Here is a 13,297-nt window from a genome sequence, read left to right as displayed (position 1 = left end):
CTTCAGCACCTATTTTCTATGTTTCTAACTAAACTACAGTACCTGGTTCCTCGTCCTGTTTGATTTCCACGCCGGGCGGCACAACTTCGGGCTCAGACTCCGAATCGGAGGCGGTGGCTTCATCCTCGTCGTAGCTGTCCTCCCCGCTGTGTTTCCTCTTCCGTTTCTTCACAGCCTGAGTGTTTATACAGGGGGGGGGGCATGGCATCACACAGCGAGCACGATTCACGGCAACGTTTCAATGCAAGTGCTGCATGCACGGGTGCAGCAGCACAAGTAACGGTCGCAGCTACACTCAGGCAACAGATCTACCCCCCAACATCTCCGCTCTGTCTGCCTTGGCCTACACCATCTCCCGGTTGCTCAGCACTTTAAAGCCCACTCCCACACTACTGACCGTTCTGTCCTGGGCCTCCTCCACTCTCAAGAGTGAGACCCAGCGCAAATTGGAGGAGCAGCACCTCATATTTCACTCGAGCAGCTTACAACACAATTGCCTTAGAATAAAGGGGAGGTCATTTAGGATGACAGATGGCACAATGGGCTAAGTGTTCGGCTGGCAACCGGAAGGTAGCTGGTTCGAATCCCGCTTGGAGTGCATACTGTCGTTGTGTCCTTGGGCAAGACACTTCACCCACCTTTGCCTGTGTGTGAATGTGTGAGTGATTGGTGGTGGTCGGAGGGGCCGTAGGCGCAGATTGGCAGCCACGCTTCCGTCAGTCTGCCCCAGGGCAGCTGTGGCTACAGAAGTAGCTTACCACCACCGAGTGTGACTGAGGAGTGAATGAATAATGCGATGTAAAGCGCCTCGAGTATTAGAAAGGCGCTATATAAATCCCATCCATTATTTAAGACCGAGGTGAGAAAAAACTTTTTCACCCAGATAGTTGTGAATTAATGGAATTCCCTGCCACATAGGGCAGTGGAGGCCAAATCACTGGATGGATTTAAGAGAGAGTTAGAGAGCTAGTGGAGTCAAGGGATACGGGGAGAAGGCAGGCACGGGTTATTGATAGGGGACGATCAGCCGTGATCACAATGAATGGCGGTGCTGGCTCGAAGGGCCGAATGGCCTCCTCCTGCACCTATTTTCTATGACTTCTCTAACTTGAAGTAACCTTACTTTCCCTCTCTCTCCATCCCTCCCCCACCCGAGTTCTCTGACTAGTTTCACTGTCCTGGTTACTGATTGCAAGCCTCCTCGTCACATTCCCCTCAGCTCACAATCAACAGCATCTGCTTTGATCTGGCGTTTCCACAAGGTTACGGAGAGTCGGTTTGTCAAGGAGGACTCTCTCTAACTTCTACAGGTGCACAGTAGAGAGCATGCTGGCCGGTTAAGGGGGGGGGACTTGATAGAGGTCTTTAAAATGATGAGAGGGATAGACAGAGTTGACGTGGATAAGCTTTTTCCATTGAGAGTAGGGAAGATTCAAACAAGAGGACATGACTTGAGAATTAAGGGACAAAGGTTTAGGGGTAACATGAGGGGGAACTTCTTTACTCAGAGAGTGGTAGCTGTGTGGAATGAGCTTCCAGTGGAAGTGGTAGAGGCAGGTTCTATTTTATCGTTTAAAAATAAATTGGATAGGAATATGGACGGGAAAGGAATGGAGGGTTATGGTCTGAGTGCAGGTGGATGGGACTAGGGGAGAATACGTGTTCGGCACGGACTAGAAGGGCCGAGATGGCCTGTTTCCATGCTGTAATTGTTATATGGTTATAAGGGTCTCGACCCGAAGCGTCGCCTATTTCTTGGTTCTTGGTCCTCCAAAATATTCCAAATGGAATTTAAACTGTGGAGGTGGTGAAGGGAGGGCTTAAGCCAGAAAGGGTTCTTGGGAAGAAAGAGTTACTTTAAATGTAGTTGCATCTGGTTGGGTAACTATAGTTGGGTGGAGATTATTCCATGCTTTAATTGTGTGTGCGGGGGAAGAACGAATTGCTGTACACATCTGTCTTTGTAGCTGGAATCACAAATTGGATCGAATGCCCTCGTCTGCTCCTAATTGGTTTGGGTTTGGTGTAGGCCTTGTAGTCTATGTCGAGCTGACCATTTAATATTTTGTAAAAACAGGTCAAACGGTGAGCTTCACGTGTGTGTGTCTTGGAGAGGGATCCACCACAGAGAATTCAGAAGTTTGGTGACACTCGCTTCTCTCTCATAGGTGTTCCTTCTCTCCATGGATGCTGCCTGACCCGCTGAGTTTCTCCGGCATTTTTTCGACCTACCTTTGGCGGCACGGGGCTCTCCTTGACTGGTTCGCAGGGTTCAGCTTCATCCTTCTCCTCCCCGTCCTCACCCTCACCCTCACCCTCGCCCTCGCCCTTGTCCTCATCCGGCGTCTCCTTGGCTTTACTCTCATCTTTATCCTGAGGCGGCTTCACCTCCACTGACTGCTCCACACCTTCTGCCTGGGGAGGGAGAGAATCAGGACACACACACTGCAGACCACAGCATCGCATGTAGACTCAACCGGCACACTATGAGCCCGCACGTGCATGGATAGACAGTTCTTTGATCAACGCCCCCCCGCCCCTGTTCAGTTCCACACTTCACCTCCCCGCTACTCCCCCCCCCCATCAGATTCCAGCATCTGTAGATACACACTAAATGCTGGAATAACTCAGTGGGACAGGCAGAAGGGCCTCGACCCAAAACGCCACCCATTCCTTCTATCCACAGATGCTGCCTGTCTTGCTGTTCATCCTGCATTTTGTGTCCATCTTCAGTGTAAAGCAGCATCTGCAGTTCCTTCCTCCAGCATCCTGTTCTCCACTGATCACCTTCCAGCCTCTGTCAACGTTGTCCATGAACCAACCTCCTCGCTTGCTGGCTCCTACGCTACCCTCTCATCCTGTAATACCGGCTACACCCCCCTCCCCCTCTAGACAAAGGGCCACCACCCAACATGTCCACTGTTCATTCCACTCCACAGATGCTGCCTGACCCACTGAGTTACTCCAGCACTGTGAAACGTCACCTATCCATGTTCTCCACAGATGCTGCCTGACCCGCTGAGTTACTCCAGCACTCTGTGAAACGTCACCTATCCATGTTCTCCACAGATGCTGCCTGACCCGCTGAGTTACTCCAGCACTCTGTGAAACGTCACCTATCCATGTTCTCCACAGATGCTGCATGCCTGACCCGCTGAGTTACTCCAGCACTCTGTGAAACGTCACCTATCCATGTTCTCCACAGGTGCTGCCTGACCCGCTGAGTTACTCCAGCACTCTGTGAAACGTCACCTATCCATGTTCTCCACAGGTGCTGCCTGACCCGCTGAGTTACTCCAGCACTCTGTGAAACGTCACCTATCCATGTTCTCCACAGATGCTGCCTGACCCGCTGAGTTACTCCAGCACTCTGTGAAACGTCACCTATCCATGTTCTCCACAGATGCTGCATGCCAGGCCCGCTGAGTTACTCCAGCACTGTTACAGATTGCAACCATGGATGGGATGAGCATAATTACCTTCTTGCCATCTTCTTCCTTCTCTCTCTCCACCACCTTCTTGTCGTTCTCCACCACCTTCCCCTCTTCCTTCTTTGCCGGCTCCGTCTTGTCCGCCTTCTCCTCTTCTTCCTCAAGATCGAGAATTTTGACGTCAACTTGCGTTCCGCCCTCCATCTTGATGACGGCTGGCGGAGGGAGAGAATGAAAAAGGTGTCTATTGTAGAGGTGGACAATATAACAACAAACTGAAGAAAGGGCGAAGCTAGAGGGAAAAGGGGGTGGGTGTATGGAACGAGCCGCCGGAGGAGGAGGTAGTTGAGGCTGAGACCATCGCAGTTTAAGAAGCAATTAGACAGGTACATGGATAGGACAGGTTTAGAGATATGGGGGTGGGACTAGTATAGATGGGACATGTTGGCCGGTGTGGACAAGTTGGGTCAAAGGGCCTGTTTCCACACTGTGTGACTTTACGAGCAATGGGCTGGGGGAAACATTTTCTAATCTTTTACTTCGACGGAGGTGCAGTTTTTTCCGTATCGTATTTCCGCCGCATTGCAGCCTAACATCGAGGAGGTGGTGGTCTTTGCTGGAGACCGACTTCGGGAGCTCCAACCACGGGAGCCTGCGGACTTTAACATTGTGCAGCTGGCGGTCCCTGGTTAGAGACCGACTTCGGCAGCTCCAAGCCGCAGGAGCTTTGATCGATCGCCCTGACTGTGGATAGTTCGACTGCCCCGACCACGGGAGAATTAAGAGGAAGAAGATTGGGCTTTATTGCCTTCCATCACAGTGGGGAATGTGGGGAATCCGCTGTGGTGGATGTTTATGTTAACTTTTATGTAGTTGTGTGTTTGGTTGCTTTTTTTAAAAGTATGGCTGTGTGGCAAATCAAATTTCATTGTACCTTAATTGGTGCATTTGACAATAAACTTTGAACCTTTGACTCAGTGGGTCGAAGGGCCTGTTTCCACACTGTGTCTCTCTATGACTAGTGTAGCTGGGACATGTTGGCCGGTGTGGGCAAGTTGGGCTGAAGGGCCTGTTTCCACACTGTATCACTCTATGACTAGTGTAGATGGGGCATGTTGGGCTGGTGTGGGCAAGTTGGGCTGAAGGGCCTGTTTCCACACTGTGTCTCTCAGTGACTAGTGTAGCTGGGACATGTTGGGCTGGTGTGGGCAAGTTGGGCTGAAGGGCCTGTTTCCACACTGTATCACCCTGGGACTAGTGTAGCTGGGACATGTAGGGCTAGTGTGGGCAAGTTGGGCTGAAGGGCCTGTTTCCACACTGTATCACTCTATGACTTGTGTAGATGGGACATGTTGGGCTGGTGTGGGCAAGTTGGGCTGAAGGGCCTGTTTCCACACTGTACCACTCTATGACTAGTGTAGATGGGACATGTTGGGCCGGTGTGGGCAAGTTGGGCTGAAGGGCCTGTTTCCACACTGTATCACTCTATGACTAGTGTAGATGGGACATGTTGGGCCGGTGTGGGCAAGTTGGGCCGAAGGGCCTGTTTCCACACTGAATCACTCTGTGACTAGTGTAGCTGGGACATGTTGGGCTGGTGTGGGCAAGATGGGCTGAAGGGCCTGTTTCCACACTGTATCACTCTATGACTAGTGTAGCTGGGACATGTTGGGCCGGTATGGGGAAGATGGGCTGAAGGGCCTGTTTCCACACTGTATCACTCTGTGACTAGTGTAGATGGGACATGTTGGGCGGTGTGGGCAAGGTGGGCCTGAGGGCCTGTTTCCACCACTATATCTCTCTATGACTAGTGTAGATGGGGCATGTTGGGCGGTGTGGGCAAGGTGGGCTGAAGGGCCTGTTTCCACACTATATCTCTCTATGGACTAGTGTAGATGGGGCATGTTGGGCGGTGTGGCAAGTTGGGCTGGGAAGGGCCTGTTTCCACACGTATCACTCTATGACTAGTGTAGCTGGGGCATGTTGGGCTGGTGTGGGCAAGTTGGGCTGAAGGGCCTGCTTCCTTCCACACTGTATCACTCTGTGACTAGTGTAGTTGGAACAAGTTGGGCTGGGTGTGGCAAGTTGGGCTGAAGGCCTGCTTCCTTCCACACTGTGTCTCTCAGTGGCCCGCGAGGTAGAGAGCAAGAATTACCTGCATCCAAGGCCTTCATGATGATGTTGGCCTTTTCAATGTCTAGCGAGAGGCCGTCGAACCAGCCGTGCTCCATCAGGTAACAGTAAACGCTGAGCCGTGTGCGAAGGCCAAAGTCAGCCTCCTGCTTGCGTTTGCCAGCCTCGTCCGGGTGGTACTTAGAGCGGAACCTTCAAAAGTGCAAAGACAAGTCGATCGCTGGTACAAGTCGGGAGCGTGGAGCAGCGGAAAATGCAGCAGTTCAATCAAGAAATCATGCAGCAAGCGGGGATTCACCAGAGGAGGAGAAGATGTGAAACAAGGCAGGATAAATGGCTAAAAACAGGCACGGCTGTTAGTGGCCGCATCCACTACAGGCTTCCAACTCTCCACTTGCTGTTGGGAGGGGGGGGGGGGGGAGGACTAGTTATCAACGCTCCTGCTGGTTCTTGCACCAACTGTGGTACGGCAGGTGTACTGGTGACCACAAGCGAGCTCGCTCTGCCTCCTGGACTTTACACCATGCACGGCCCTTGACCAAAGGAGGGCACAAGAGGGTCCCAGGGTGGGCAGGGGCTGTACTGTGCTGGAGGGTCCCAGGGTGGGCAGGGGCTGTACTGTGCTGGAGGGCCCCAGGGTGGGCAGGGGCTGTACTGTGCTAGAGGGCCCCAGGGTGGGCAGGGGCTGTACTGTGCTAGAGGGCCCCAGGGTGGGCAGGGGCTGTACTGTGCTGGAGGGTCCCAGGGTGGGCAGGGGCTGTACTGTGCTAGAGGGCCCCAGGGTGGGCAGGGGCTGTACTGTGCTGGAGGGTCCCAGGGTGGGCAGGGGCTGTACTGTGCTGGAGGGCCCCAGGGTGGGCAGGGGCTGTACTGTGCTGGAGGGTCCCAGGGTGGGCAGGGGCTGTACTGTGCTGGAGGGTCCCAGGGTGGGCAGGGGGCTTGTACTGTGCTGGAGGGCCCCAGGGTGGGCAGGGGCTGTACTGTGCTGGAGGGTCCCAGGGTGGGCAGGGGCTGTACTGTACTGGAGGGTCCCAAGGTGGGCAGGGGGTTGTACTGTGCTGGGTTACACACAGTCCCAGACCCCCACGCTGCCTTCCCTCACCTTTCACCACCACTGGGCCCCCCCAAACCCACAGGAGAATTGCATCTGAATCGGGCCAATACCTTACAACGATTATTCAGTGGTCTGAATGTAGGGTACGGGATGGTTCAAACAGAGCTAACTCTGGACATTTGTCCAGAGAGATGCTGCCTGAACTGCTCCAGTACTTTTTTTTTTGTAAACCAGCATCTGCAGTTCCTTGCTTCTAACTCTGATGTTTCGGACCACGGCAAGCATACCATGTAGATCCTCGTCTCCGTTCTAAATGCTTTACCCCTTATTCTTAAACAGTGGCCCCTGGTTCTGGACTCCCCCAACATCGGGAACATGTTTCCTGCCTCTAGCGTGTCCAAACCCTTAACAATCTTGTATGTTTCAATAAGATTCCCTCTCATCCTTCTAAATTCCAGTGAAAATACGCCCAGTCGCTCCATTCTTTCAACATACGACAGTCCCGCCATCCCGGGAATTGACATGGTAAACCTACGCTGCACTCCCTCAATAGCAAGAATGTCCTCCCTCAAATTTGGAGACCAAAACTGCACGCAATACTCCAGGTGTGGTCTCACCAGGGCCCTGTACAACTGCAGAATGACCTCTTTGCTCCTATAGGTAGACAAAATTGCTGGAGAAACTCTGCGGGTGCAGCAGCATCTATGGAGCGAAGGAAATAGGCAAATTTTTGTGACGAAACCCTTCTTCGCTCCTATACTCAACCCCTCTTGTTATGAAGGCCAACATGCCAAAACTGCACACAATACTCCAGGTGTGGTCTCACTAGGGCCCGGTACAACTGCAGAAGGACCTCTTTGCTCCTCTACTCGACTCCTCTTGTTATGAAGGCCAAAATGCCAAAACTGCATACAATACTCCAGGTGTGGTCTCACCAGGGCCCTGTACAACTGCAGAAGGACCTCTTTGCTCCTCTACTCAACTCCTCTTGTGATGAAGGCCAACATGCCATTCGCTCTCTTCACTGCCTGCTGTGCCTGCATGCTTACTTTCAATGCCCAGTGTCACCACCTCTCCTCTCTGTCCCAGGGGGACTGAGGAAGCGGTCAGGGCGAGGTGGGTCAGCTCTGGACTTTCTCTTGGTGTTTGCCAGTACTGTGATCCTGCCTTGCCTTCATTCATCACCTCTGGAGAAACCCAATCAGTTATGAAAGACAAAAAAAAAAAAAAATCCCTAGTAAAAATGAACATGAACAAATCACCAATATTAATTTTGTTGTTTTTTTTTATATAAAACCTTTTAACTTCAAGAATTATTGTTTTGGCAGCTTACGTACGGATAAAATAATAATACTTAGGTGTCGAAGTCATCTTGCAGAATGCGAGCGAGCGTTTTGAGGCTTGTTGTCAATAGCAGTGATTTGTTTTGTGACCCTTACTAACTAAACGCTAACACTTTGGAATAACTAATCACTGCATTGTACACAGTGTGTGACTAACTAGTAGATCTCATACAAGGGTTTCCAGTGCAGCGTGCCAGGATTTTTGCTTCACATTTGCACCTTGTCTTCAAGGGCAGGGGTGGGGGGGGAAGAAAGGTGTCAGAATTAACATTCATACAAACAAAAAAGACTACAAAAGGACAAAAAAATAAAGAAGTTAGTTTAAAAAAAAGCCATTATTATTACCCCCCCCCCCCCCCCCCCCCCCCCCACTCCAACCCCACCCCCCCCCCCCCCCCCACGTGCTACAACTGCTGCCTCCCAAACCGACGCAGTTCCTGTGTCAAATTGGCAAATGCGAGGGCATTCCTCGAGGAGGGGGAGATAAACAACACAGAGAGCGGAAGAGACTCGAGTCTGAAGAAGGGTCTCGACCTGAAACGTCGCCCGTTCCTCCTCTCCAGAGATGCTGCCTGTCCCGCTGAGTTTTTGCTCCGGCTTTTAAACCAGCGTCTGCAGTTCCTTCCTGCAACATGCAAACTCGGCACAGACAGCACCCGTAGTCGGGATCGAACCCTCTGCCAGCGGCGCCACTGTGAAACAGATCTGAACGCATGAGCTGGCTGCACTACCCACCGTGGAATCGCTGTCACCAGCAGGGTTTGCTGCCTGGCTTGAAAGCCAGAGATGACGCATGGAAGGGCGATCTCCAGCTCCCCCCTTGATGTAACTTAGGCCAGGGTCTGGATTGAAAGGCGGCAGAACGGCGGGGGGCGGAGGAGCAGGGAAGGTGCGGACAGGATCATCATAACCGCGCCGTTCTTCCACACGGGATAATGTGAGGTTGCCTCAGCCTGCTCTCTGCCACCTGTACAGCAAACTCACAGCGCTGGCTTCAGGGGAGGCTGAACGCACCACTTCACTTCAGAGATACAGCGCTTCGAGTCCACACTGACCAGCCATCACCCCGCACACTAACATTATCCCACACACACCGGGGACATGTTGCAATTTTACCATAGCCAATTAACGGACAATAGACCGCACGTCTTTGGAGTGTGGGAGGAAACCGGAGCACCCGGAGAAAACCCACGCAGCAACAGGGAGAACGTACAACAGCACCCGCAGTCAGGATCGAACCCGGGTCCCAGATGCTGTGAGGCAGCAACACTAACCGCTGCGCCACTTTGAGGATGAGAGGGAGGGAGGGGAGGGGAGGGGGGTGAGAAACATTACAGGTCACATCTGCAGCACTGGTGAATCAGAGCGGGTACACGGTACACAGCCAACAACACACAGGGGACCGGGCCTGCCAGCGTCTGCCTCACCATTCTTCATCCTTGTGTGCCAGGAAGAAATCCTGCATCTGCTGCCGGCGGAACTCGATCTTGTAGTCGTTGTAACGCTTCACCGATTCCGTCTCGTCCACAGAGTCATCCAGGGACAGCAGGAACTCCTTGAAGGTCTTCATGACAGGGGCCGGGGGCCCCACCTCCAGCTCGTGTAGGTTGCCCAGCCTGGGGGTGAGGAGGAGACTAACAGCGTCGGTACAGCATGGCCATAGGCTGTGCCGGCAATCGGCACTGGCCCCTCACCTCGCCTCGCCTGCACCCCAACCCACAGTACATTAATAATAATAATAATGGATGGGATTTATATAGTGCCTTTCTAATACTCAAGGCGCTTTACATCGCATTATTCATTCACTCCTCAGTCACACTCGGTGGTGGTAAGCTACTTCTGTAGCCACAGCTGCCCTGGGGCAGACTGACGGAAGCGTGGCTGCCAATCTGCGCCTACGGCCCCTCCGACCAGCACCAATCACTCACACACATTCACACACAGGCAAAGGTGGGTGAAGTGTCTTGCCCAAGGACACAACGACAGTATGCGCTCCAAGCGGGATTCGAACCGGCTACCTTCCGGTCGCCAGCCGAACACTTAGCCCATTGTGCCATCTGTCGTCCCGGCATTAGACCAGTGATTCACAGCAGTGTCAGTACAGCATGTCCATAGGCTGTGCCGGCAATCGGCACTGGCCCCTCACCTCGCCTGCACCCCAACCCACGGTACATTAGACCAGTGATTCCCAACCTGGGGCCACATCATGGCAAATTTCAGGGGGGCCACGGAAAAATGTTGGGATTTAGGGGGACCACAGGTTCAATGAAGGGGGCCACAGAGCTACCACCCTGTTGCCTCCTAAATTTCAGTTCGAATAAATTTAAATCTATGTAGTTGAAATATTTTTGATGTTTGCGGAATAGAATAAAAGAGAATATATGTACAATTAATAGACACTGATATTTTTATGGAAGGTATTATAATATTGAAGTACTTTTTTCCCGCTAATAATGTCGGGGGGGGGGGGGTGGGCACAGAAAAATTAAAAGATCCCAAGGGGGCCATGAGCTAAAAATGGTTGAGAACCACTGCATTAGACCCAGCAATGGGTGGGTGGGCGAGAGGGGAGTCACGGAGTACCGCATGGCCATAGGCTGTGCTGGAAAAAGGCACCGGCCCCCTGCCCTCGCCTGCACCCTAACCCACGGTACTGTGATATTATAATAAAAGCTCCATGTTAAGGAAAATATAACTAAAGGCACTGATAGTCCTTCTAAAGGGGAGTACAGAGATACAACCCACCCACCAGAGGCTACCTCACGCCGTGAGAGGTGGAGACCCCCCCCCCCCCATTCTGGGCTTCACGGACCCTCTGCTCGCGTGCGGCGGGGGGGGGAGCTGCCCCGTGTTTGACCTCACCTGGCCTGGATGGGAATGCCGTGGTGCTGCTGCATCATGTGGATGTCCGGGTGACCCCAGGGTTGCGGGGGTCCGTAGCTGGGCCCACCCCCACCGGCGTACGGCATCTCATAGCCGGTGTGATAGGGGTCAGCAACATGGTCCTCCCTGAGTGAGGGGGAGAAACAGCACATCAATCGACAAATCCTGCACACAAGAAGCACAACTGCCCCGACTCACAGGAGGGGAGCCAGTGGCAAGGTCACTGGCGATGTAATAATGGATGGGATTTATTTAATAATAATGGATGGGATTTATATAGCGCCTTTCTAATACTCAAGGCGCTTTACATCGCATTATTCATTCACTCCTCAGTCACACTCGGTGGTGGTAAGCTACTTCTGTAGCCACAGCTGCCCTGGGGCAGACTGACGGAAGCGTGGCTGCCAATCTGCGCCTACGGCCCCTCCGACCACCACCAATCACTCACACACATTCACACACAGGCAAGGCAAGGCAAGGCAAATTTATTTATATAGCACCATTCGTGCAAACTGCAATTCAAGGTGCTTTACAGGAAAGAAAAAATAAAATAGTCAAAGGTGGGTGAAGTGTCTTGCCCAAGGACACAACGACAGTATGCACTCCAAGCGGGATTCGAACCGGCCACCTTCCGGTCGCCAGCCGAACACTTAGCCCATTGTGCCATCTGTCGTCCCAAAGTAGTACAAGGGGAGGCTGACAGGATGGTCTCACAGACATCAGTGTCTCCTGAGCTGCCCCGACTCACAGGAGAGGAGCCAGTGGCAAGGTCACTGGCGATGTGGAACAAGGGGAGCTGACAGGAGAGTCTCACAGACATCAGTGTTTCCTGAACTGTTCACGAATACACATAATGTGAGAAATTTAGAGAGTAAAATGCAGATAATCCTTCATTTGGTGCTTCCTGCCAGGCAGGTCTTACAAACATCACATGTTCCTCCGGTTAAGACTCCAACACATTTTTTACTTATTTTGCACTGTGGCGTAACAACCGAATGAATTTAAAGGCAGATATGATTCGCCGACTTTATACTTTGAGGGCCTGAATAGGTCTGCGATGGCAAGGAAATATTCAATCCGAATATTCACCGTCGGGACTGGGAATGGGCCTGACACCGAGTAAAAATGGGAATAACACAAATGACCGGGGATCAACGTACAGGTACAGGGAAACGCTTTTTGTTGCGTACTATCGGGTCAGCAGAAAGACAACACATGCTCACAATTAAACCAGCATCTGCAGTTCTTCCCATTACAACGAGCCGTCCACTGTACACAGATACGGGATAAAGGGAATAACGTTTTGTGCAAGATAAAGTCCAGTCAAGTCCGATTAAAGATAGTCCGAGGGTCTCCAATGAGGTAGATGGGAGATCAGGACTGCTCTCTAGTTGGTGATAGGATGGTTCAGTTGCCTGATAACAGCCGGGAAGAAACTGCCCCTGAATATTTGTCTGACAAAGGCAGACACACAGTGCTGGAGTAACTCGGCGGGACAGGCAGCATCTCTGGAGAGAAGGAATGGGTGATGTTTCGGGTTGAGACCCTTCTTCATCATTGTGCCAAAACCATCACTGATCTGCCTACACATGTGCCAATCCAAGTTATTTCAATGCCAGTAACATATCTGCTTCAACCTCCACACCCAGCAGCTTGTTCCAGCAACCCACTACCCTCTGTGTAAAATAGACTTGCCCCGCACATATCCTTTACACCTTGCCCCCCGTCACCTTAAAGCTGAGCCCTCTAGTATTTGATTGGTCCATTCTGGTAAAAAGGTTGTGAGTGTTGACCCTATCTGTGCCTGTCACCATTTTATGTCAAGGGGAAAGGATGTCCTTTGCTGAAACGGAGATGGAAGCAGTGCCTGCATAAGGGCCTGTCCCAATTTCACCACCTCTGCCGAGTTTGCCCTTGACTCATACTCGCAGCAGGTCGTGATGCTAGTCGTAGGTACTCGTGGCATCAAGTAGGTCGGGGCGTTTTTCTAGCCTGATGACAAATGTCCACGAGTAAAAAAAGGTTGTGAATTAGGTGGTGAAAGTGGGACAGGGCAGCATGAAATGCCCCGGCTGCGGCTCCAGTACTCACCAGTCCCGTCGAACTCGCTTCTGCGGTGGGCTGAGGTCGTGTCGCGGTGGAGAGAAACGCTCCCTCCTCCCACGGTCGTAATCGCGGTACTCCCGGCTCCGGCGCTCTCTCCCCCTGTCCCACTCTCTGCAAGGCAAGGGCTTGGTCTCAGCAAACCGGGTACAGCTGGCTCACAACAGCACGGGGCAGACCCAAGACTAGGCTTGTATTCACTGGAGTTTAGAAGAATGAGGGGGGGGGGGGGGGATCTTATAGAAACATATACAATTATAAAAGGACTGGACAAGCTAGATGCAGGAAAAATTTCACCAATGTTGGGCGAGTCCAGAACCAGGGGCCACACACAGTCTTAGAATAAAGGG

At 52.2% G+C, this 13,297-nt stretch overlaps 2 protein-coding genes across 2 annotated transcripts in view; one reads left to right on the top strand and one right to left on the bottom strand.

The window, feature by feature from the left end:
- LOC116970172 (serrate RNA effector molecule homolog) overlaps nucleotides 1-13,297 on the top strand; it is a 36,561-nt gene that overhangs the window by 700 nt on the left and 22,564 nt on the right. Inside the window, exon 2 of the mRNA XM_033016878.1 lies at nucleotides 953-957. The gene's annotated coding sequence lies outside the window, so the exon portion shown is untranslated. The remainder of the gene's footprint in view (nucleotides 1-952; nucleotides 958-13,297) is intronic.
- The window catches only part of srrt (serrate, RNA effector molecule), a 45,459-nt gene that overhangs the window by 28,124 nt on the left and 4,038 nt on the right, over nucleotides 1-13,297 (bottom strand). Inside the window, exons 2-8 of the mRNA XM_033016876.1 lie at nucleotides 12,936-13,100; nucleotides 10,824-10,970; nucleotides 9,389-9,595; nucleotides 5,587-5,756; nucleotides 3,480-3,646; nucleotides 2,233-2,415; nucleotides 43-175 (exon numbers count right to left, since the gene is read on the bottom strand). Coding sequence (XP_032872767.1) covers nucleotides 43-175; nucleotides 2,233-2,415; nucleotides 3,480-3,646; nucleotides 5,587-5,756; nucleotides 9,389-9,595; nucleotides 10,824-10,970; nucleotides 12,936-13,100 — 1,172 coding nt within the window. The remainder of the gene's footprint in view (nucleotides 1-42; nucleotides 176-2,232; nucleotides 2,416-3,479; nucleotides 3,647-5,586; nucleotides 5,757-9,388; nucleotides 9,596-10,823; nucleotides 10,971-12,935; nucleotides 13,101-13,297) is intronic.

This window comes from Amblyraja radiata, unplaced genomic scaffold, assembly GCF_010909765.2.
Source record: "Amblyraja radiata isolate CabotCenter1 unplaced genomic scaffold, sAmbRad1.1.pri scaffold_600_ctg1, whole genome shotgun sequence".
Classification (NCBI taxonomy): Eukaryota; Metazoa; Chordata; class Chondrichthyes; order Rajiformes; family Rajidae; genus Amblyraja; species Amblyraja radiata.
The sequence above is the reverse complement of the archived record's forward strand: the minus strand, read 5'-3'. Positions and strand labels throughout refer to the sequence as shown.